The 26,701-nt window shown below is 36.5% G+C and overlaps 1 protein-coding gene across 1 annotated transcript in view; it reads left to right on the top strand.

Annotated features, from left to right (window-relative positions):
- LOC126642631 (nipped-B-like protein) overlaps positions 1-26,701 on the top strand; it is a gene marked incomplete at its 5' end in the record, with an annotated part of 64,747 nt that overhangs the window by 18,907 nt on the left and 19,139 nt on the right. The window contains 7 exons of the mRNA XM_050320432.1: positions 2,739-4,241; positions 20,718-20,900; positions 23,253-23,450; positions 23,599-23,670; positions 23,755-23,844; positions 24,752-24,855; positions 26,425-26,511. Of these exons, the coding sequence (XP_050176389.1) occupies positions 2,739-4,241; positions 20,718-20,900; positions 23,253-23,450; positions 23,599-23,670; positions 23,755-23,844; positions 24,752-24,855; positions 26,425-26,511 (2,237 nt within the window). The remainder of the gene's footprint in view (positions 1-2,738; positions 4,242-20,717; positions 20,901-23,252; positions 23,451-23,598; positions 23,671-23,754; positions 23,845-24,751; positions 24,856-26,424; positions 26,512-26,701) is intronic.

Raw genomic sequence — 26,701 nt, forward strand, 5'->3', positions numbered from 1 at the left:
GTGTGGGCTCTTTTCTCCACGGGCTGTAGGTCCCCAGCAGGACCCTGCTCCATCTTGGGCCTCCCACAGGGCCATAGCCCCCTTCAGATATCCACCTGCTCCAGCATAAGCTTCTCCATGGGCTGCAGGTGGATCTCTGCACCCTGGTGGTCCTCCATGGGCTGCAGGGGGACAGCCTTCCTCACCGTGGTCTTCACCACGGGCTGCAGGAGCCTCAACTCTGGCACCTGGACCACCTTCTCCCCTTCCTTCTGCACTGACCTTGGTGCCTACATTGTTGTTCCCATGTTCTCACTCTGCTTTTCCCTGGCTAGAATTCTTTCTGTGCAATACCTTTCTGTTCTTAAATATGTTATCACAGAGGTGTTACTATTACTCCTGATTGGCTTGGCCTTGGCCAGTGGCAGGAAGTCCATCCTGGAGCTAGCTGGCATTGGCTCCACCAGACAGGGTAAGCTTCTAGTAGCTTCTAACAGAAGCCACCCCTGTAGTCCCCTGCTACCAAAATTCAACCACAGAAACCCACTACAACTGGACAATGAAACAGTCTTGTAGAAATGTGAATGTGGGTTACCTTCTGCTACAGATGATAACCTCAGTTAAAGGAACAGGGCAGATAACTGGTAACAGTAATGTCTTAAAAACTAGATCCACCATCAGAGCTTTACAGGACTTTTTCGGTGTGGCTGACATTTCTGGGTTAAAACGAAAAAGCTGACTGACTTTTTCCTAAGAACACAAGTTTCTCAAATTGTGTTTCAAAATTTCAAGAGTTTTAATGGAGAAATAAGGTAGTGATATGTGTGTGTATGTATGTATATTAATGTATATGTTTTATTTAAAACATAATCAAATTTGAAATGTCTCAGTCTGGAAGCTTCTACTTCATGGTCATACCTAAGACCTACTATGAATCTCAGTGAGGTCATAGCCCTCTTAGTCCCATGGAGAAAAATAATCTTTGTCACTGTATGAAGGTTTCATAAAAAAAAAACAAACCATTTGTTTTAATAAGTAGTGTAGGGAAGTTAATCTATATAAGTTCTCATATGAATCCAACAGTTCTTGTTGTTGTACAGAAAAAGCAAAAAGCACCATGCTAAAAAGCTGCACCTTCAATTAATCAAATTTATTTTGATTCACATGTCTATCATAAGATTGGTTGGTGTTCCTACTTTGAAAATTCGTTATTTACAGTTGACCAGTTTCTCTGTGGAGTTGATTGTATTTGTCTTTACTGTTCCAGCCATTGAATGTTGTACGTACTTTTAGAGTTTTAGGAAGTTAGAGATATACAAACAGATTTGAGAATTTAAATTATGGAAAAAAACCACAAACCTGTTCACATCACTGGAATTGACCATCTTACTACTTGTTACTGTGTTCTAGTGTTAATTTTGGATATGATCCTTTAAAATTTTAATTCTTCTGAATCAGAATCATCTACAAGTAAAGAGGAAATTAGAAGTCATAGTTATAATTCTGGTTTACAATTTGAGATGTTGGAGGTTTGTTTATTGTTAAGAGTTTAATTCCTTCTTCCTTGATTGCATCCTCCTTACCTTTCTCCTGCTCCCAAAAGGAGAGCTAGCTCATTGCATCTGGTGATAAGGCACCACAAATCTAAGCATAGAACAAGTTATTTTTCTTATATTGCATTTGTGGTCTAGACATTTTGACAGAATTTTCAACCTGTGTTTGGTCATTACTTTGACTTAAAATTATATTCCCTGATTATAGAGAAAATATTTTTTGTTATTGACAAATTACAAAATGATAGCTGAGAAATGAGAATATAAGCCTTAGTGCAGGTAGGGCTTTTGAATTTCATGGCAGAAATTAATTTTAGTTTAGAGTATCATGTTAGTAATACAAATAGGTTGTATTTTAAATGAATAGAACATACTCTTTTTGATATTTTCATGTGCTTCTCATTTCTATGAATTCTAACAAATTATGGGGGAGGTGGTTAACTCACTTGCTATTTTTCTGTATTCTACTCTTAATGATTTTTTTAAAAAAATGTAAATTGAATGGATTATTGAAGAGTCAAGCTTTTGATGCTAAATAAAACTATCTCTGAACTTTTTATTTCATCCATAAAAAGCATTATGGTTTCAAGGAGAAAATACTCAAGCTTTTAAATGTGTAGTGGCCCTCCTTTAATACATGTGATATGGTATATAGTCATACTTTTGAGATACTCCTTGCTTCAAAGAGAAACATGGAGTGTTGGACTTATTTTAATAATTTTTATCCATTGTTTGTGTGTTCCCTGGCTACAATATCTGTGAAGTCCAACTGAATCAAGTAGGGAGAAGCTCTGTCTTAATCACTGCAGATCCTTGCTTAGTTCATGTATAATGAAGCAGGCTGAATCTGCAAAAGAGAGTCTTTTATAGTAGTATTCCTCAAAACTTGCTTCAACTGTAAATTGATATTTTTTTTGCCATTATTACAACGGTTCTCTTGGGAATTTTACAGGGATTGATTTCATATGTTTGGAAGGTGTTTTTTAATGATTAATTGACACACGTGGTAGATTGACAACGAATGATAGTCTGAATACATTAAAAAGTATTTGAGAAGTTCTATTTTTGCTTTTAAATTAATTGGGTTTTGTTGTTTGTGTGCACATACATGTGAAGGAGGATTAATTGGTGGGGGTTGAGGGGAATGGACATTTTTGGTTGGACATTAATATATAGCACTTGTGATTTTTCTCTTTTAATTTGTAGATAAGCCTCTGAAGAAGCGAAAACAAGAAAACAAACCACAGGAGGTTGGAGGTGCTACTGGAGGAAATAAAGCAGCTTCTCAGGAGACAGGTTCTGTAGGAAATGGGGCGAGGCCAGCATTGATGGTTAGTATTGATCTGCAGCAAGCAGGAAGAGCAGACTCTCATGCAACACTAACTCAGGATTTGGACATCATCAAAAAATCTGAAGAAATTAAGCAGTATAATGATGGGTTTGTGTGTGTTCCCCAAGAAGACACTTTTGGTGTTCTTAAATTTAAACCTGAAAACCATCCTGAGATTTTTAGGAAAACATCAGACTTTGGAGGTCAAAAGTCAGATATCCAGCAAAATGAAAACAGGCAAATGGAATTTCAGCAAAATGTGAGCAGGCAGTTGGAAAGTAATCAGAATGAGAAGAAACAGGTAGAAGCTAAACGTGAAAGCAAGCATGAAAGCAGACAAATGGAAGTGAAACACAATGAGAACAGACAAACAGAATCAAAACAAAACCAGAGCAGGCAAATGGGGATGAAACAAAATGAGGGCAAACAAAATAATGGCAAACAGGAAATAAAGCAGAGACCCGAAACGCCAAAACAGAAGAATGAAGGCAGACCCGAAACGCCAAAACATAGACATGATAACAGGAGGGACTCAAGTAAACAATTATCAGATAAGAAAATAGAAATATCTAGGCATAAAATAGATGTGAAATCTGATTCTTCAAGGATAAAATCTGAAAGTAGGTCCGATCCAACAAAACAAAGGCCTGATGGGCATTCAGTTTCGGATACACCGAGGCGTGACCATGATAGCCTTAAACAAAGATCTGAGGACAGGGAGGAGTCAGAGAGATACAGAGGAGATCCATCCAAGATCAGAAGACCTGAATATTTGAGATCCTCAAACAAAAATGAACATGATTCTAAACATGGTATTAAATCTGATGGTTCAAAAACTGAGAAATTTGCAAGGAAACATAGACATGAGTCTGGTGAATCAAGGGAAAGGTTTTCTTCTGGGGATCAGAAATCAAGACCTGACAACCCTCGCATTAAACAGGAAGGTAGAGGAGATTCTAGTAAATCAAGACCTGATAGACCTGGTTTTAAATCACCCAACAGCAAGGATGAACGAAGGACAGATGGTAATAAGAGTAAAGTAGATAGTAATAAAACACATGCTGACAATAAAGCAGAGTTTCCCAGTTATTTGTTGGGGGCAAGATCTGGCGCATTGAAACATTTTGTCATTCCAAAAATCAAGCGTGATAAAGACGTCAATGTCACTCAGGAATCAAGGAAAACTGAATTTAAAGGTGAACAGGACAAAGTAGAGAAGATTGGGCTAGTTGAAGATCTAAATAAAGGAGCTAAGCCTGTAGTTGTCCTTCAAAAGCTTTCATTGGATGATGTGCAGAAATTTATTAAGGATAGAGAAGATAAATCAAGGACCTCTTGTTTTAAACCTAACAAGAACAAGTCATCCAAATCTAATAAAGGTAAGATTTTTTTTAATGTTAATGTCATTATATCTTTTATACTCCTGTTCTTTTAGATTTACTACTCCTGTGGTTAGAAATTAAATGTAAACATTTGATAGTTAGTTTATAGGCTTGCTTATATGATGATTTTGGGGAACAAATTGAAATTTGTCTATGGGATTGTGGTTATTGCAAATCTTGCTACAGTGTAACTAAAATGATTTGTTTATTCCAATGCAAGTTCCTAATGTGGGAACACTTAAATAGTCTTAAACTGTACTTCAGTTACATTCATTTAATCTGGTAGTTTATCTAGTTAAACATAGCTGCTATATGAATGATTAGATGTGTCTGTATAAGGGAATGGTTCTACTGTAACTAAATTGCTGTAGCTGAAGTGGTCTGAAATGCTATGTATACAAGCCCTAAGATTCTTTTATATTTTTATTTGGAAATGAAATGTGTTTTTTCCAAGGGATATTTTGACAAAATGAAATAAAAAGGCAGTTACGAAGCCCCATCTACCTCTTTTACAGTATAAATACAACTCTGTTGGGAAACCTCCACACTTTGGTCTGTGTGACAATAAGCTTATTAAAAAGTTCTATCTTTAGGAGAATTCATATAGCTTTTTCTCTATGGTCCAGTGTATGCAGAAAGAGGAAAGGAACTGGTAAACAATGGACTGTCATTTTCAAATTAATAATATGAACATGAATTTATTCATAACAGATTGTAGGTTTGATATTTGTCTCTTCTGCAGATTTAACACTTTTTTATTCTTGGTGCTATAATTTTGGTGTCTTTGGTTTCAGACTGTAGTAGATAATTTCACATTGTGAAATCAATGTTACTAACTGGTCAGGGTTCTTTTCTTTTTTATTGTTTAGCATTTAAAGCTTTTAGATTTCTTATGTAGTTATGTTTATAGAGCTGTCATGTCCCAAAATAGACAAAGTGGCAGGAGAGAGTATTTCAGCTGTATACAGGATTATTTATGAATGCAGTTCTATGTATATCGTTCATTAATTCGAGATTGAAATGTTTTCTTACAAAGTTGATATGATAAGAAATTATGTAGAAATCATCTCAGTGAATGTATAACTGTTTATGTGCATGGTACAGAGTTGATATCTGTATGATGAATTTATTTTGACATGTTCTCTATCTGCTAACTTGATTGTATTGACTCTTAAAGACTTCATAATTCAGCATGAGTATTACTTATTTGTAAAATATTAGCCTCCTTGTTAAATATTTTCTCTTTATCCTGGAAATATGAACATTTTCCCTCTCCCTTTTTGATATTCAGAACAGGTAAAATTTCCATTTCTAACAATAATAGAAATCTAGAGTCAGACATAAAATTATCACATCCTTGTTGTCAGATTAGTCTAAAGATTTCTGATGAAACTTTTATGTTCTTCATAAGGAATACTGAAAACTTTCTGACGGAGTTCAGCTCATAAGGATAGACTTTGAATTCACACAAATCTATGTACAGAAAATTGGTAATTTTTAGAGCCCTCCGAGCCATATACAGTGCATATATGCTTTCTAAAATGTCTCTGAAATAGGCTTTTTGTAGTCTATATTGTATGTGGTTATTTATATAGTATATTTTAGTCACGTGTAAATTGACATTAGTAGCAGTGTCACACACAAGCAATGCATTAATTTTAAATTCAGGTTTATAATTTTTCTTCAGTGTTTTTGTGTATTTTTGTGTTTTATGAAGACATATATTTCTTACATATTCTGAAGTAACTTGGGACATATTTTCCAGGGGAAAAAAAATGTTTGAATCTGACTCCAGTCTCTTTGCTATTGTATCTAGAATAAGATTCTTACAACAATACTAGAAATAAATTTTGTGGAAAAAATAACTATGTTTCTCTTACAAATCAAGTTTTGAGTGTTCATCCAGGCAGATTTTGGAGAAAGTGTCTTTGAACTTCAGATTTTTCATGTGTATTTTTAGTTTTACATTTTTTTTTGCCCAACATCCTATCCTGGTCATCTACTTTCTATGACATAATTAAGTGAACTCCAATGTTCATAATTCAGGTTCATAATTCACAAAGATATCTCTTAATAAGCCAAGGTCTATTTGTCAATAACTCACTGATATAGAAAATATTCATGTCATTTCCACAATGTCCTCACTCCAACTGGGAGTTTTACTCCGTGTCGTTTTTACTTATAACCATTTTAATATACTAGATGTAATTTTCATCAACATTCTTTATTTAGTTCATCATACATTTCTTAATAAGTTGTAGCAATGCTTTTCTAGGGTTACCTTTTAGCATCATTATTCCACTTTTTCTCACATCCCTCCTATTCTATGTAGGTTAGTATATTTTGCTTTATCTTTCCTTCTTTTACCTCCTTGTATTTCTTGTCCTTTTTTTTTCCTTTCTCATCCTCCCCCAAAAAAATGTTCTCTCCTGGCTTTGTCACTTACAACATCATTGCTGTGATTTATCTGAAACCCAGTTTAAAATAAGATTAGTTCGACTAGTTCAAAAAACATTTACATAGTCATTCTGTCTTAAGGGATGTATTAAGTCTGGCTGAGTTGGAGTTCATTTCCCCATAGCAGCTCTCACAGTGTTGTGCTCTGCATTGGGAACTAGAAAGATGTTGAGAACATACCAGTGTTTTGGCTACTGCTGAGCAGGGCTGGCACAGCATCAACACTGTTAACATTCCTTCCCCTCATTGAGGGCAAGATCCTGGGATTGGACACAGCTAGGCCAGCTGACACAAACTAACTAAAGGCATATTCCATACCATATGATGTGAGCTCAGATATAAAAGCTAAGGAAAGGAGGAGGAAGTGGGAGCATTCGTAGTTTCCAATGTTTGCCTGCTGAGCAACTGCTCTGCGTGCTGAAGCCCTAATTCCTGGGAAGTGACTGGACATCACTGCTGATGGAAAGTAGAGAACAAACCTTGTTGTTTTCCTCTTCATTTGTGCACGTCCAAACTTTCACATTTTTTTTAGTAAAGTGCCTTATCTCAACCTATGAGTCATTTTCCATCTTATTCTCTCTCCTCTGTCTGGTTGGAAAAGGGAGTGATAGAGCAGCTTGGTGGGCACCTGGTGTCCAGCCAAGGTCAACCCACTACAACAGACTAATGCCCATTGATTATAAAACTCAGTAAAATTGCCTTGGTTTAAGCTAAAAGTAATGCTACATATACTAAAAGTCTACACAACTTTTTACATTGCTTCAGTAAACCTTAAATTTTAAAATCATACCTTTATTGTGCACATGGATTAACCTTGCATTGTACTGTAAAAAAACCAAAGTAACATTTTAAGCAAATTTTATATATGGGTTTGAAATTTTGTAAAGCTTTTATATGACTAGAATAGCTGTAGTACATGATCGTTAAGATTGAATCATCCAAACAGTCCCTTTTGGCATATACAAGGAAGAAGCAACATTTTTCACTCTCTCCTGAGCATTTTTCTGAAAGATGCACTCTAACTCAGAGGAAAGTTATGGAAGCTTTTCCACAGTATTTTTGTTAAGGGATCTTATGCTGAATTTTTGTAGCCTGTTTTGTCCAGATCAGAATGAATTATAACTTTTTTTTTTCCTTCTGGTTTTAACATCTGTGAATGCCTTTTATCCTGTTTTTAATGCAAATATATGTTGTTGGGGAATCCTTTAAACTTTTCCCTTTGAGTTTCTGCCTGCAATGAAGAAGTCATGTTTGCTATCCTTGTTTTTTAGAGCTTCAATGAATACCTTCTCTTCTGTTTCTTATAGCTATACTGATCAACTATCTTGAGATTAGGCATGATAACAGTTTTACAGTTCATAGAATCATGGAATCATTTAGGTTGGAAAAGACCTCTAAAATCATCAGGCCCAACCATTAATCTAAGACTGCCAGATCCACCACTAAACCATGTCCTTAAGATCCACATCTACATGTCTTTTAAGCGCCTCCAGGGATGGTGACATCACTTCCCTGGGCAACCTGTTCCAATGCTTTGGGTGAAGAAATTTTTCCTAATATCCAGTCTAAACCTGCCCTGGACCAACCTGAGGCCATTTCTTCTTGTCCTATCTCTTGTTACCTGGGAGAAGAGGCTGCCCCCCACCTGGCTACAACCTCTTTCAGGTAGTTGTAGAGAGCAATAAGGTCCCCTCTGAGCCTCCTTTTCTGCAGACTAAACACTCCCAGCTCCCTCAACCAGTCCTCACAGGACTTGTGCTCCAGACCCTTCCCCAGCTCTGTTGCCCTTCTCTGGACTCTCTTCAGCCCCTCAATGTTTTCTTTCTCATGAGGGGTCCAGAACTGGACACAGCACTCAAGGTGGAGCCTTACCAGTGCTGAGGACAGGGGGACAGTCACTTTCCTGGTCCTGCTGGCCACACTATTTTTGATCCAAGTCAATATGCCACTAGCCTTCTTGGCCACCTGGGTACATGCTGGCTCATGTTCAACCAACTATCGACCAGCACCCCCAGGTCATTTTCTACCAGGCAGCTTTCCAGCCATTCTACCCTCAGCCTGTAGCACTGCAGAGGGTTGTTGTGACCCAAGTGCAGGACTCAGCACTTGGTCTTGTTGAACCTCATACAATTGGCCTTGGTCCATTGATTCAGCCTGTCCAGATCCCTCTGCAGAGCCTTCCTGCCTTCCAGTAGATCAACACTTCCACCCAAGATGGTGTTGTACACAAACTTACTGAGAGTATGTTCGATCCCCTCATCCAGATCATTAATAAAGATATTAAACAGTACTGACCCTAATACTGAGCCCTGGGGAACTCCACTGGTGAGAGGCCACCAACTAGATGTAACTCCATTCCCCACCACTCTCTGGGCCCAGCCATACAGCCTGTTTTTTACCCAGCAAGCAGGGCACCTGTCCAAGCCATGAGCAACCAGTTTCTCCAGGAGAATGCGGTGGGAGGCAGTGTCAAAGGCTTTACTAATTCCAGGTAGACACATCCACAGAGAATGAGAAAAATAAGAGAATGAAAGAAAAATCTAATTGTGGTAAGGAGATGTCTGAGTTGGTTTATAATATATTTTAAGGATTAGCTTTCTAAAATAAACATCACATACGTAATTGCAAACTTTAGTTCTAGGACAAATGAGTGCATGTTTTTTAAGACTTGTGCAGAAACACCTTTTGAGTCTTCAAATATCAAGTATAAAGACATTTTTTGTTAAAAAAAAAAAAAAAAGTGATAATTCCACTGAAGAATTTAATGCCGAATGCTACTCCTTTGTTGTGTAGATTGTTATTCTAGAATTTCATTATCTGTACAGTGCAGAACTTTAAACATAGGTTTTCATTGCTCACTGTAAGGGTCTGTGTTCTCTGCTGCTATGATCTAAAATTTTAGTGAAGATTTGCCCAGTCTTCTGGGCAGCACAGCTGACCTACTCACTAATACCTTTTGGTGCAAGCTGAAAACTAGACAAAAAAGGAGTACAATTTTTTTGCTTAAATCCTTTATGTACAGAGCTTCTACAGAGAGAAAATTGAGAAACATTTGAGAAAAATAGCTTATGGATATTAACTCATCAAGAAAACTTTGGAGTTATACTCAAATTTATTTCCAAAATAACAATCTCTTGATGCTGAAACAGGAATACTGTTGTACTCACTGAAATCAGTGGGGCAAGCAGCTGTTCTCCAAGGAAGTAACTAGAGCAAAAGTATATTTCCTGGAACTCAGCTTACTTAATGTCCTTTTGTAAAGATAACCATTGTGAAAGTCCATAATTCCACAAATCTGAAATTTGGAATTACTATGTTAGAGTTCATGGTAGCACTAGGCATCTTGCATGTGCATACCCTACCTGATGGATCAAACATGTTAGAACTTTCTCTGAAGTTCTCTAGTAAATTATGCCACATTTCAGAGAAGTAAAGGATATATTTAATGGTTTACAGCTGAAGTCTTTAGATATTCTCCTAAACTCAAAATTTAAGTGATTTATAGAATAAACCACTTTCATGAGAATTCTACATTTTTCTTGGTTTTCCTCTTTCCTGAGATATTGGTGACTACCTCTTTTCAACTTGTCTAGAAGAGGAGCTGGCTGTCCCTTGTGGCATTAGAAGTATTTAAAGATATGTTTGGTTTGCAGAGGATCCATTTTAATATACACCTTGTTCATTTAGCCCTAATTTTTTTTTCTCCTTTCTGGATTGAACAAGTTCATAGTTTGAAAAACATTTGAGGCATAAATACATATATATATATAAATATATATATACACAAGTAACAAGTTTGTTCCTACTTGCAGAGATTTTTTTAGGTATGGTGCATCTGTTCTATTCCAAAAAGTGCGTTGAGATGTGTGAGCATTGTACATACTCTCTGGGGCTTTTGATTTTGATGTTAGTTTTTCAAAAGTAGATGTTGAATAAGCTATTATTGGTAGATGTTGGATAAACTGATATCATCAGTAGACAGCAGGAATGCAACAGTTGCACACTGGAGTCCTTTCTTGTGTTGAACCATTACCAGTACAATAGGAGACATTTTCAGTAAACTGTTTTGCCTGGAAACTGCTTGAGTTTTTTCCTATTTTTGTGTATGCCACTAAAGTAAATAATTTGAATCTTGCTCCCATGGTTGTTCTTAAGTCTTCCCTTGATAATGAGTGAAATTTACTTGTTGCACATCTAGTTCTAAGCAGCAACAGTAAACTTGACCAAATCTAATAATTTCAATGTATTTTGGCTCAAATATGTTTTGTTTGCAGAATTAGGAGTGCATTGTTTAATTAGTCCACTATTGAAAAATTACTTTGATGTGTGATAAAAATTTATTACCTAATTTGTCAGAGCAATTTATTAAAAGTCTGAAACTGCCTTTGGTTCATGGGCTTGGATGATCGATCAGGTTCCTCTCATTTCTGGGAAAAGTTAAAGCTACTTTGCATAAATTATTTTTGCAACAATGCATTGCAACATGTAAAAATGTGGGTCAACAATTTGTCTGATATTACAATATGCAATGCTGACCTGTTCATAACTATTTAATATGGAGGTTGTTTCTTGGCATACATGCAGAAATCATAGAATCATAGAATTAACTGGGTTGGAAGAAACCTCCGAGATCATCAAGTCCAACCCTTGATCCAACCCCACTATGATTACTAGATCATGGTTCTCAGTGCCACATCCAGCCTCATCTTAAAAATCTCCAGGGACGGTGAATCCACCACCTCTCTGGGCAGGCCATTCCAATGCCTAATCACTCTCTCTGTAAAGAACTTCTTTCTAATATCCAACCTAAACCTCCCCTGGCAGAGCTTAAGCCTGTGCCCTCTTGTCCTATTGCTGATTGCTGATTGCCTGGGAGAAGAGACCGACCCCCATCTGGCTACAACCTCCTCTCAGGTAGTTGTAGAGAGTTATGAGGTCTCCCCTGAGCCTCCTCCAGACTAAACAACCCCAGCTCCCCCAGCCTCTCCTCACAGGACTTGTGCTCAAGTCCCTTCACCAACCTCGTTGCTCTTCTCTGTACCTGCTCCAGCACCTCAATGTCTTTCTTGAACTGAGGGGCCCAGAACTGAACACAAGGTGTGGCCTCATCAGTGCTGAGTACAGGGGAAGGATCACTTCCCTCATCCTGCTGGCCACACTGTTCTTGATGCAGGTCAGGATGCCACTGGCCTTCTTGGCCACCTGGGCACACTGCTGGCTCATGTTCAACCTCCTATCAATCAGCATCCCCAGATTCCTTTCCGCCTGGGTGCTCTCCAGCCACTCTGTGCCCAACCTGTAGCACTGCATGGGGTTGTTGTGGTCAAAATTGTGGACAACATTTTTTGTTTGAATTTTCTTCTAGATAAAGGGTAAATTTGGCGAAATACATATAAGGGAAAGCCTCATATTTGTTTCTGGTAAATAAACTTTTCTGTTGCTCAACATTTTCAACCATTTTAGGTGACTGTTTCTCTGTAAGAAAATGTAAACTATTTACTTGAAATTTACAATTTATTTTTGCTTCATGGTAATATTACTAATGAACAGAAAAGAAAAAGATGAATCCTTTTTTGTTCTTCAAATTATTGAATTGTTATTTGCATCAAATAAAGGTTCCTTAAATATGCTTATTGTTTAATTATCTTTTGAGCAACTTTCCTGTAGTATTTTATATTAAAAGCTAAAATATCAGCAATTTTTTGTTCTTATTGTTAATGTAATTAAGTTACTTTGAAGAAGGAAAACAAGTACTACATGTGATATTTTCAGTGATAAAGGCTTCCAATCTTTCCATGATAGAGCAAGGTAAAAGTAGATCTTCTTGATCTGCGTATAGTCATGAATCAGATATAAATCATGGAATTTGTTTTGCTTGTTCTCTGAAAAGATCATGTTTGTATTATATTGATCATATAGGCCTTTGATGAAAAATTGCGGTTTTATTTGATTATATTTAATGAAGGTCTTTTTTCTTAGGTGAGGCCCCATGACTGTCTTTAGATAAATCAGAATATGTCTGGGAAAATGCAAAGTCATAAATTTCAGATAACCATTAATTGTAGATTCATAAAAGTGAGGTTCTTTGTACAGCTCTACTTTTATTTCATTTGTTGATCTTGCTCCATTTTACTGTGAGTACCTCTATAGTTTTTTTTAAGTGCCTTGCAAAACTGCTCTAGCCTTTTACCAATTTTTATAAAGATGAGAAGTCAACCAATAACAATAAAGAATAAAACAACTTGTGTCTCTAGTTGCTGCAACCATCAGATAGCTTGAGGAAATCACTGATACCAATGTAATGTGAGTTCTCATTCTTCTTGGCATCTTTGAAGAGTATGTATTTGGTATGTTCCTTGATCTTTGTCTGGATCCTTTAGGGTGCTCTCTGGAAATCTTTTCTGTGTCAAAAAATGTTTCTTTCTTTTAAGAGTACTTTGAGCAATTCTAAAAACCTTTTTGAATCTGTTCTGCTTAGCCATGGGCAACGATGACATCTACTACATCATGGAATTATTCAGTTTCTGTGTCCAGATCCTTCTCTGACCCACCAACCTGACTGGGTCCCATTTCTCAAAGTCAGATCTAAGGACTGGGACATAAACAGGGAACTTGAACCTCTCCTTTTGCTTAGCTTGTGGCTTGGAGCTTTCCCTTTGTGCCAGTATTAGGGTAGATGAGGAAAAATTATTTTGAAAGGCGTTTAAGCAGGTTCTATGGAATGATATAGGACATACTTCCTAACACTACTTCTCTCCCTCCTGACAGGGGATGCTCCTGCCATACCTTCCACACCTGCAAAAAACTTTAGGGTAGAGAAAAGTAAATGGATGACTACTCAGATTATTTTCATCAGTATTCACCTTGATGGTGTGTTTCAGCTGATGATATGGTATTGAGATAAAAGTGGAACTTCTGTCTTATGAGCAGATGTACTTTCCTCATATCTTAAATTCCATTTTGAAAAAAGGATATTGTTTTCCCTGTGTTTCCCCTTCTGTTCTTAAAACTCTCCAGGGCACAGAATTATTTGGAGTACTGTGATGCTGGTGGGCAGGGGACTGTGATCACCACAGACTGAGATGTAAAGCTGTTGTAGTAATTTGACCTTGGTTGAGCGCCAACTGTCCACACAAATCACCCAAACACCCCCCCGCTCCCCCTTTCAGAGGGAAAGGGAAGAGAAAAAAAAACCAACATAAAACCAAAACTCGCTAGAGAAAAAGGCGGTTTATATTTACACAGAGAAGGGAAAAAGAAAAGGAAAAAAACTAAACTAATAACACTACAAATACAACAAATACTTCCCCATATGAAACAGTGTCCCTCCTCCAAGAAGACAGCTGCCCTGTCCGTTCAGCTATCCAGAAGAAGAAAGAAACCACTTCCTTCTCTTCTTTCTCTTTTATATCTGAACTGACCTAACATGATATGGAATATTTCTTTGGTCAATATGAGTCAGGTGACCCAGCCCAGCTTCCTGACTGGAAAGAGGAAATGCTGTTTACCCTAACAAACCCACTACAGATGTAATGGAGCATTTTAAGGGAGAGCACAGTGGAAAGGATGTAATTAAATTTGCACACTAAGGGATAGCTGAAAATTTTCAGCTTTAACCAGTAAACTATTCATCAATCACAGGTAATCATGTGGCACTTATCACTGTAGTGCCTGAGCGCTATACTGTAACAGTACTTAACTATTTTTAAACAGTGTTTATTTTCCAAGCATCTTTATAAAGCAGGGAAATACTTTTATCCCCTCTTTTTTCTTTTAGTTCTTAATCTAAAATAGAACATTATCTACATGAGTGGTTGCAGTAGAATTAAGCTGTGAGTCTGTGCTATCAGTACTGTTATAGTGGTGACCCAAAATGACTTGAAAAAGTTAGACAGTAAGCTAGTGATACATAACTGAGGTAGACCCAAAATGACTGGAACATCCTCTATCAAATACTCAGAGAGGACATGTAAGGAAGTGAGCTTAGTATCTGGGGAATAAAGGCAAGATTTCATATACTAGTCATCAGCAAAATTAGAAGAGTCCAGTAGGTAGTTAATGTCTTCTGTGGCTAAAAAGGAGTGAGGGGAGGGAAAAATTGAGCTGTAATATGTAAGTTTTTATTTTTAATGTCAAAATGAAGATGTGTGAAGATTTATTAGTGTGGAAGTCCCAGAATGTTGGGAATGGCTAAACTTAAATTTCTAAACACGGGGAAATCCAAAGTTAAGATTCATATCCACACCCCAAACAAGTGTCACTGTTCCCTCTTAGACCCTTGTGTGTTCTTTTCTATAATGTCTTCATCTTCGAAAAAGTTGCATTGTAAAATATGAGGTATATATAGAGATTGCAAATATGAAATTGCATTAACTGCAGCTTTGCTTAGTACAAAGTATTAGCATACAAATGAAAAAGACAGTATTTACGGGAAGCTAATTTATGCAAAAGTCTTCATTAACATAATCTTAGGTTTTAAATGGTCACAACAACAAGCCTGACAGAGTTCAAGAAACATTTGGGTGATACTCTCAGGCACATGGTGTGACTCTTGGGGATGGTCCTGTGCAGGGCTAAGGGCTGGACTCCATGATCCTTGTGGGTCCCTTCCAACTTGGCATATTCTGTGATTCTGTGATTACTGAGAAGATAACAGTTTATTAGTGTTCATTTTGATTTTATGGCAGGAAGAACCTCTCTGATCCTGGAAAGCTGACCTAAGTGTCAGCAAGCATCATCCCTTTTTCCATAGCTGCTTGTTTGAAGTCACCATATCAAGACAGGTGAAACTAATATGAATAAACTGATTGTTGTGTCAAAATATAGTTGTGCTTTCCATATTGAATGCATCTAAAAGTCCAAAATTATATTATGATTTTTGGTGCAGTCTTTTTATGTTCAACCTGTCTTAAAGGCGTTCTGGTGATGGATGCATCTGTCTGAATCAGGGCTTCAAATTCAAGGCAAAGTGATTTTGGATCATTCTAAAGATTAGATTTTGATGTGTTTATCCATCTGTGGGCTGGACAGTTTGTCCAGAAGGTTCCTGGGAGAGACAGGATCGAAAGCTTTACTGAAATCCAAAAAGATTCCATCAACTGTCTTCCCTTGATCAACTAGGTGGGGAACATTGTCATAGAAGGGAATCAAGTCTGATAAGCAGGACTTTCCTCTCATGAAGTTGTGCTGGCTGTGACCAATGACTGTGTTGTCTTTGAGGTGTTTTTCAATACATCTTGGAATAATCTTCTCCATAACTTTACCAGGCACTGATATGAGACTGACAGACCTGTAGTTTCCAGGGTCCTCCTTCTTGCCCCTCTTGAAAATTGGGACAGCGTTCACCAGCTTCCAGTCAGCTGGGACCTCTCCAGGTTCCCAAGCTTGCTCAAAAATCATTGAGAGGTTTTGCGATGACATCAGCAGGTCTTTGAGGATTCCGGGATGAATCTCATGAAGCCCCATAGATTTGTAGGGATCCAGCTAAAGCATCAGATCCCACACAACTTCAGGGTTGCCTAGGAGTTGATCATTCCCGCAAGTCATGGTCCTCCAGCTCAGGGCACTGAGATCCCTTTGGTCCATCATCTGTGTTGATGACAGGCAAATAAAGCATTAAACACCTCTGCTTTGTCTCTCTCCCTGTTTGGGAGGTGACCATCCTCATCCTGGAACAGGTCAATGAATTTTCTATTCTGTCTATTGCCATTAATGTATTTGAAAAAACTCTTTTTGTTGTCCCCCGCATTTCTGGCAGCTTCAACTCCTGTTGAGCTTTGGTAGCACAAATTTTCTCCCTACAGTGGCAAGCAACATCTCTGAATTCTTCACATGACCTCGCTTATACTGGGCATACACCTTCCTTTTTTGCCTCATCTCCAAGACAAGATCCCTGATCAGCCAAGCCAACCTTCTGCCTCGCCTACTTGGCTTCCAACATTTGGGAATTGTCTGTTTCTGTGCCGTTAGGAGGTGATGTTTGAAAAGTGACCAGCACTGATGGACCCCAGCACCTGCACAAACATTTTCCCAGAGGATCGCACTCACTAATTCCCTGAGTGTCCTGAAGTATGCTCTCCTCATGGCCAGGGTTGAGGTTTTGTTGGCACTTTTCCTCCTGTCAACAGAGATTTTAAACTCAATTCCCTCGTGGTTGCTGTGGCCAAGACCACCTCCAATCCCCACTTCGCTCACAAGATCCACCTTGTTGACAAGCAGCAGATCAAGGAGGGCATCTTTCCAAATTGGTTTCCTTAGGACCTGTTCCATAAAGTTATCCTCCAGGTTTTTTAGGAATCTTCTGGCCCAGGTTGTACCAGCTGTGTGATGCTCCCAGTTTATTTCTGGCAAGTTGAAGTCCCCCATAAGGACAAGGGCAGTTGACTTTGAAGTGTCCCCTAGTTCCTCAAAGAATAATTCAGCAGTGTCATCGTCCTGTCTGGAAAGTCTATAGCAGACTCCCACAGTGACATTGGTATTATTTGTTTGCTCCTTGATTCTTACCCAGAGGCTCTCAACTGTGCCATTGCCAACTGTGAACTCCAGACATTCTAACCCTTCTATTACATACAGTGCCACCCCTCCACCTCTCCTGCCCTGCCTGTTCCTCCTGAAGAGCCTGTAACCAACCATTCAACTGGGCACTCCAGTCACAGGTCTCATCCCACCAGGTTTCTCTTATGCCAATGATATCAAATCCCTGGGAGTGGGCCAAAGCTTTGAGCTCCTCGTGTTTGTTCCTCATGCTGCGTGCATTAGTGTAGAAACATTTCAGGTGTGGTACATTGTAGCCAACACCTCTTGAGACAGATTGAGGGATGCCATTAGTGTTTGTTTCCTCAAGTTTTGGCACACCATCCCATCACTCATCACTGGCAAGCCTGGTTTTGCCCCTTTCTCCCTTGCAAGCCAGTGTAAAGCTCTGTCAACGAACCCCGCTGGCTCCTGCTCTAGAACCATTTTTCCCCTTTGAGAAAGGTGCATCCCATCAGGTGTCAGTAGACCAGGTTTTGAGTAGATCATCCCATGGTCAAAAGCCCCAACATTTTTCTGATTAAACCAACCTCAGAGCCACTCACTGACCTGATGGACCTGCCTATACCTATTATCCTTGTTACCGGAAGAGTCAAGAAAATCACTACCTATACTCCTGATCCCTCTATCAGTCATCCCAGGGCCCTGAAGTCTCTTTTGATTGCCCTCAGACTTCTCTTTGTTATTTCCTTACTGGCAGTTTGAACAACCAATAATGGCTAGCAATCAGAGGGCCTTACAAGACTGGAGAGTTTTCCAGTAATGTCCCTTATTTGAGCCCCTGGGAGTCAGAAGACCTCTGTGAGTTGGGTGCAGTCTGCATATCAGGCCCTCCATTTCCCTTAGAAGGGAGTCTATTATTACAACTACCCTTCTTTTCCTCTTAACGGAGGAGGCCTTCATGAGGGGTACAGGTGATGTTGTTTTAGGAGGCCCCAGTACCCCAGAGGGATAGTTATTTTTCCAAATATTTACATTACGTGCATTTTTATTTTTCATTGATGTATAATTAACACTGTGGAAATTGACTTATTTTTAAAGACAGAGTAGTGTTCTACCCTCAGAACAAAATCAATAAGGAAAGCAAGAATAGATATTCCTAGGAGGTAGGGAAGTAGCAGCTTGTGTTTTTTGCTTCCTGTTTCGGTCAGTGTTTTTTTAGGGTTTTCTTACTTAAAATATATCACCTTTCATCTTACTGATATGTTCTTTGTGCACAGTATTAGGAAAATAAAGCATGAATTCTCTTCTAACAGTTCTTCAAAACAATGTTCACAATCTTAAAATTATATCATGAAACATTCAGGCATAGTTTTGAAACTGAGTTTGAAGTTGAATTGAATTAGAATTTGGTTATGGAACTCTTGCCAATCTGGGTATACAATCCATTGCTGATTGGTCTCCTTTTCTTATTTCCTCTCCAAGCAATCTGTCTTACTAGTTATTATGGTTTAAAATTTACTTTTCATTGTAGACTAGGAGAGGCTTAAAGATATATTTGTAGAAAAATACTCCTGTTAATGTAAGTACATCTAGCCCATCTAGCTTTTAAGCACTTATATGAATCTTAATGCAACTTTTGTTCCTTTACTTGCAGCTGTTTTTTGCAGTGTATTTGACCAGATTTACTATAGGCTTTATGCTCTGTGTGTTGTCCCCCTGATTTCAATGAAATTATCAACAGTGCATGAAGTTGAGAATATGTGTTAAAAAAACCCAGGATCTGAGGTCCTCTAGCAATTTCACCTGTGGACATTGTCTTAGAACATATATGTGCAAATTTTCTTCTAGTCTGGGTCTGAATGTAAGCTAACTCTCTTCAGACAATGTATAGGCATGCAAAGAGTATTAATGTAGGGCAACCACTGCTCAGACATGTCCATGCAGCATCTAGATTAGACCTGGCTGGCATCCAGTCAACTGCTGATACATATAGAGGAACTGATCTGTCCATGCTGTCATATTTCTGCCTATCTTCAATATAGTGCCCAGTTCACAAAGAATAATCATTTCAAAGTACCACGGTAAACCACACTGTGAAATGTTTTCTAGCATTTTTAAAAACAATATTGAGAATTTGAGAACTTTATCAGGTGGTAATTATCAAAGAATGGAAATTTAAAGCAAATAAATGAGCGACCACAGCACGGGGGAAGCAGGGACAACTTTTGCTATCAGTTTTACTTTATAGATATTTTCCTACCTCAGTTTGAAAACCCCAATATTTTAAGTTAAATCTTTTTTAAAATGCACTCTAATAGGATGACTTGATGAACATATCTGAGAATTATACCAAAAAATAATCTTATCATTAGTTTCATTGTAGAGATATGTGAAACCAGTAATATATGATATGAGACTTTAAAAAAATTATTACTGGGATATTTGTGTAAAAATGGAAATAAATTTTATAAAGCTATGTTAGTTATATAGTTAATGCAATTAAAAAGTGAATTATCATCCAGATGATTTCTTGGAGAATTTGTGTGTGTATAGCAATTAGTAGGTGATTTCCTCTCTATTTCTTGGGAAGGAGAGAGAGGCACTTATGACAGGCATTTGTTCTGTTGTTGGAAAAAGGTTAACAGTTTAGTCCAATAATCTTAAAATCTGTGCAATAGGTTCTTTGATAAATAAAAATAAGACATCAAATAAACAAACCCCCAAGAAATACTTTCTAATTATTTGGTTTCCTCATGTCACTTGTCAAATATTTTGACTGTAAATTCCTTTATACTGACTATATGGGTCTAATCATAATTTTAAAATGTGATAAGAATCATTGATAATATCTAAGTATTTACCTCTGTGGAAGAGAACCCTGATGTGGTCCAACTTACTGTTTGTATATATTAAGTAAAAAATATTCCAAATATGCTTTGTGACAAAATCAAGCAAAAATTTGGGTTTCATTATAAAACTACTAGTAAAAGGTAAGAAAAAAAAATTTGAGGCAGAGATTGAAATGTCAAGTATTTTGTCTGGTTTTAGGGATAAGACCCCACAGATTCTGCCACAGATTGTCTCTAACTGCTGAAAATAGGAAGATTACTGTTTTGTGTACACTAAATAATTTGAATGAGAATAAACAGAACTATTAATTAGGCTTAATGAATCCTTAATTTACATACACTGTTAGAAAAACTGTTGAATTCAGAGAATGAACCAAAATAAGACTAAATTTTGTGGAAGTACAGCAAGAATGTCTTTTTACAAAGGAAATTCACCAATTTGAATTTATTTATATGCCTGACAAAATATTTTATTGAAGGAGATGTGTATGCAATTCATTATGTTAATTTCTAATTGCAGTGTGAACAATAAATTCAACTTTAGAAAGAGCTGTCAAATACATCCAAGTATATCCAACTGTGGTATTATTTATTATTAGATCTACTGTAAGCAGTTCCTGAGAAAGGACTGTAGTGTTGAGCCCTTATTATCTTCAGGTTCATATTTACTCTTCTTGTTCTCCATTAATAGGTAGCATAGATCAGTCAGTGTTAAAGGAATTGCCTCCTGAGCTCCTGGCAGAAATTGAATCCACCATGCCGCTTTGTGAACGTGTGAAAATGAACAAGCGCAAACGTAGCACAGTTAATGAGAAACCAAAATATGCTGAAATCAGTTCTGATGAAGACAATGACAGTGAAGAAGCTTTTGAATGTAAGTAGTACATATAAACCATAGTGGTTGTTGAAATTCTTAAATGTGAAGTAAAGCAAATTAAGGAAAATTTTCACAGTAATTATATGCTTTAAGGGATTCTAGGTTCACTATATCCACTCAAGAGATCTGACCATCATTCTAAACAATTAATTGAGGACATTTTAGTTAAAAGTAAATTATATTTCTCAAAGGATACTGTAGAACTGAATTGAGGTAAAACAAAACAAAATGATCAAGAGAATGAAAGATCTATGTCAAGTACACTGAATAGATTTGTACTGTTACAGATATGTATTTCAGAATTCTTTTGGTTGTCTAAAATTGGACTTTAAAAATATGAAATAGTGATTGTTATAGAAGAAGATAAATTTCTTTTAGTATCTCATAAAGAAAGGGCATTCCGTTAAATTAAATTATGAGAACTAAAAATTGATGAAATAATTCTCATACAGTGAGTGCTAAATGTGTTTATTTAATAAGTGTTTGGCAGAATTCAGAAGGAAATTGGGTGTTTTAATTCTGAGTAGTCTATGTAAAAAATTAATAGTATTTCTTGAAATATTATTAGTACTTACATTTTTAGTTATTTTTATCTACTTCAAAATAAACTTTGTAGAGCAATTACTTATCATGAGTAGATGTTCCCATGTACATGTTATTTGCCTTGCAGAGCCAGTACAACTGTAACACATTCTGTTTTGTTGTGCAACATTAATAAACCGGTCAGTTTAAATTTCTGCTGGAAAGCAATATTGGAAGTGACTTTTCTCATGGAGATGTAGCTGGGGTCAGAATTTGTCCTACAGAGCATAAACTGATACTAATGATTTGTAAACTGTGGAGACAGATTTCATCTACCTCCACAAAATACTGTCTCCTGGGGGAAAAGAATCAGTTAAGATGTGTAAAGTCTTTTCCCATAAACCCCCTACTTCTCCAATATGCTCACTTCAGGTATCCCAGGCAGCTCTTCATTTCTTCAGTTGCAGTTAACTCTCAACCATTTTAGAATTGACAGTGATAGTAGCTCAGGCCTTGTGAACATGATTTTACTGCCTCCAGAAGCAAGTCTGATCCAGAAGCAGAACAACTCAAAAACATAAACTAAGTTATTAAATACTTGAACCACTTCTGTGAAGAAGTTTTCAGAAATGGAAACCCTCTAGAGTGCAGTGCAGAGCATTAGTATCACCTTTGATTCAATGTTGGTTTTATTAGTTCTGAGCCTGAGCTGACTACTGACTATATCCTGGTGTAACTATATTCTAGTATGTTTCCTATTCTTCTCCATAAACTGGGGTTATGGAAAGAACTTGTCAGTTCTGTTCCAGTTCTGTCTGAATGCTTGGAGCCATTTTGCTCAGAAACAACTCTCTATACAGTCATACCTCTCTAAATTTCAGGAGGCTTTGGTAGAGACACAGAGATGTCAGGGCTGTTATATGCAAGTTCACATGAATAATAAACTCTTCTAGTCTAGAATGTAATGTTTTGGAGCCATTTTGATCTTCACAGCAAAGTCTCTGTTAGACATCTCTTTACTATCCTGTTACCTTATATAATAGAGAGTTGGCTGATTTCATGGATGAAATTACCTCCTTCTCCGTATCTTTTTCCTATTACATCTTATCACTCTCGCTCCTTGAGGACTGTATTTGAAAACAAAGAACTCTCCATTCTCTTCCATACACACACGCTTTATTTCTATCAAGTTTCTGGTTTTGTATAGAACATTTATCCCAGTTTTTCAACATTCAGTTGTGCAAGTTTTTTTGGTCCTGACTGAAAACTGATTATAATAACTTTCTGTGGTATATACTTGCTGCCTGGCTGAGGATTGTGACTCCAGCTTTCTCCATTATACTGAATCTCTGGAAATATATATCAAAACAAAATTTTAGTTGTCTTGACAAAACAGAATATCTTTAAGTAACTAGAGATTGCCAAGTCTCACTGGACCTTGTTGTGTTAGATGCAATCACTGAATTGGAACAGACATCCAGTAATAGTCAGAATTTAGATAACTGAAGAAATTACCTCAGTGTTCTCTTATTAAAAGGATGAAACTTATTTTGATTTGTTCTACTTTCCAGACTTTGTTTAAAATGACAACTGCCCTGTAAATTTGTATTTTTAAATGTTTGTTTGTCGTTCCCAGTTTTAGGTACAGTTTTCATGTAATTCAAAAGAAATTGTTAGAATAATGTCATAACAGATTTTTATATTATAGTTTTAGAGTGTTTGTTTTACAAAACATCTATATGATAGTGTTTAACTTGCAAATGTATAACTTTGAGCTATTAAAAGTAGAATTTTTGTCCTTATAATGAAAATGCATTTAATTTCTAGCATCTCGTAAAAGACATAAAAAGGATAGAGATGAAGCTTGGGAATATGAAGAACATGATAGAAGAAGTTCTGGTGACCATAGGAGAAGTGGTTATTGTCATGAAGGAAGGAGGACTTCTGGTAGTAGCCGTTATCGTAATCGCAGTCCCAATGACTCTGATATGGATGATTATTCTCCTCTTCCTAGCCTCAGTGAGGGTAACTGATTGTTTTAAAAAAATTATTTTCTTCCATAATACTATTGCATTTTAAAAGTATATCTTAAACATTTTAAAATAAACATTTTTACATGCAGTATTGAATATAAGCATAAAAAGTGTAAACAGTCCTTTATTCTCTTAATTAGTGGCTAGAAAAATGAAGAAAAAAGAAAAACAAAAGAAGAGGAAAGCTTACGAACCTAAACTAACACCTGAAGGTAATTTTAGAATATTTATTTTTTATAGTTTGTATTTTCTGGTTTGTATATAAAATAATTATATATACATTTCTTTTTCAACAGAAATGATGGATTCTTCTACTTTCAAAAGATTTACTGCTTCAATAGAGAATATTTTGGAAAATTTAGAAGACATGGATTTTACAGCTTTTGGTAATATGTCAGAATATTTCAAAATACTTTCCCCAATTAGAAACACATGAAGGAAATTTGCATCTCAGTATTTTCAAACTTCCTTCTTTGTGATTTAATTGCCTGTGATACACACTACAGTATACTGCATTTATATGGCTTCTACCTTTAGTGGAGGCCTTTACCTTTCCAATTTCACTTGCTACTATAGGAAGAATATCCTTCTTCCTCTCTGCAGAATCCAAAAGGGACATAAATCACAATAAGACAAATAATAGTCCCTTAAAGTGGAAAGGGTACCTCTTTGGGACATCATTAGGGTGTTATCTTCTGTCAAACATATCTTTGTAAACAAAACTAACATAAGATTGTTTTATTGCCAGTAATTTCTGAGGCACATAATTTTACATCTGTTGTGGCCTTTGGTCCAACAGAGGTTGATTATTCAATTCAGCAGCAGTGCTTATGCACTTATGAGTAAGACACTGAATCACTGTATGCTCCTTATCCATTTCAGTAGAAACTAAGCCAGTTTAACATACGTGTCTGATGGAATTCAGGTTCACCAAGATGACCAAGATGATTTTGAAATGGATAATGGAGCATTTGTTAATTTTTTTCCTACCATCTTCGTCACAAGATTAGAACAAGGGGAGGAACATAGTAAGCAAATCACTAAAGCTATGGTGTCTACAACCTTGGATTAAAACTTAACTTATGACTTTCAGTCATATTTAACAAGTAGTCATTTTAACACAATCAAAACTTGTCATTATCAGTCTTCATTAAATGGAACTATTATATGTTAACTATTTGGAAAATGAGTTCTTTTTCTTCAGTTGGCTTTTTCATATTGGCTGTAAAATACCAGTTTCCTTGAAGTCTTATTAGAAATGTGATTGTTAATTTTTAATTATTTTTTTTTAAGGTGATGATGATGAGATTCCACAAGAATTGCTACTGGGAAAGCATCAGCTTAGTGAGTTGGGTAGTGAATCTGCAAAAATCAAGGCAATGGGCATTATGGACAAGGTGCATCTTCATAGTATTTAGCTCTTTTTCAACATTTAATTTTGTTAAACATACAAAAACATGTGTCCCCTGTAATATTCCACCCTCTTTAGGTGTACATGTGACAGGTATACTGCGAACAGTTGTGCTTCTGCTGAAGTTCTTAAAAACTTTGCCACATCGTAAATGTTACTGTCTCTGAATCTGTGACATTTTTGTTGAATGGTCCTCTGTTAGGGCTGACTCAGAGTACTATATGCTAATAGGTAACACACGCCTGAGCAGTAAAATCTAATAATTAATCTATTTTCACAAAAACACATCATCCTATAGGCTTTGATCCTTACAGCTAGTGTTGAGCAACTACAGTAAAACAGAACCTGCTGGCAAAGTAAAAAAATCCATCCTTGCTGATATATGCCATTAGTGCAATGTAAATGTATGATGTCCATCCAGCATCATACTGAATTGCCTACTTCCTTCCTCTCTCCAAAGAGTCCTTTCAAACTTAGAAGACTTAATGCCCAAGCTGATAATAAGATTAATTTTTTGTAGACTGCATATTGTGATTTCTTTGCTATACTCTTTCCAACTTCTGTTCAAGGAAACTTTCTGTTGGTGCAAACTGGTGGTATTACACCTCTAGAAACAATATTCTTGCTTTCCTTATCTTCCTAGAAATCTTGGCTTTACACAGTCTTGTGTTATATTCTTACTCTACCTGCTCATAACCACATATTATGTTTATGAAGTATCTATGAAACCACTTATACAAGTTACCCTGAAGGGTTTTCTTTTATCTGTGATTTAGATATTCTTCCTGGTCTTTCCTTTGATCTCACTACCTTCCTTTGTAGCGTGATATCAACCTGAGTGTTTCTGTTTTCTGATAGTTCTCACCCTTAACCTCTGTTCCCTGTTTTTTTTGCATACATACTTACATGTATGCATAAAATCAAAATTTTGTTGCTTCCAAAGGTGAGCATCCAATAGTATCTGGATGAATGAAACTGACTTTTCTGGAGTTTAGCATATTCTACAGATTATTTAATCATAATTCTGTAGAACATCAGTAAGTGAATTTGAGTTACTTTTTTCAACATACTAATTTTTTTAAATTAACACAGTTATTGAGAATACATTTCCTTTTTATTAGCACTCAAGTATCAGGGAATTTTATTTCTGCTTGTCCATAGAACTTGGATTTTCTCTTAATAAAGCTCTATATGGTCAGTTAGAATTTGAGATTGATACTTAGATTTGGTAAATTTCTGTTTCTAGAAGCAAAGCATATAACTATACAAAATTAATTACAGAAACCTAATTCTAAATACATTTCTATATATTTTGCTGGTTTGCCGTTTGATTGCAGTATTAGAACATATTTCACTAGTTTAATTCTATCAGCATTCTCAATCATGCTGTGTCAGAAACCAGACCAATCAAGATCCAATCCTTATCTCAGATTGCTTACAATTAAAATTTGTCAGATTACATAACATGTTCTGTCCTTCATACATGGACATTTGTTCAGCAGTTTGGAAGCCTTTATATTCCTACAGTTGTTTGATGTTTTGTTTCTTGTTTTAGCTCTCAACAGATAAAACAGTAAAAGTCTTGAATATTTTGGAGAAGAATATTCAGGATGGTTCGAAGCTTTCTACATTACTTAACCATGTGAGTTTCAAATTACATTGTTTCACACCATTGTGCAGAATAGGGTTTTCTTCACCTGAGTCCCATATAGTGAGAATTGCAAATACTGTGTGTGTCTGTGAAAGTATTTACTAATTTAATATGTATGTGATTAAAATATTACCAAATTTTAAGATTTGAAGTAACATTCGATTGTTTATATTGTTTCAGT

This window comes from Myiozetetes cayanensis, unplaced genomic scaffold (assembly GCF_022539395.1).
Source record: "Myiozetetes cayanensis isolate MyiCay16 unplaced genomic scaffold, myiCay2020 scf239, whole genome shotgun sequence".
NCBI lineage: Eukaryota > Metazoa > Chordata > Aves > Passeriformes > Tyrannidae > Myiozetetes > Myiozetetes cayanensis.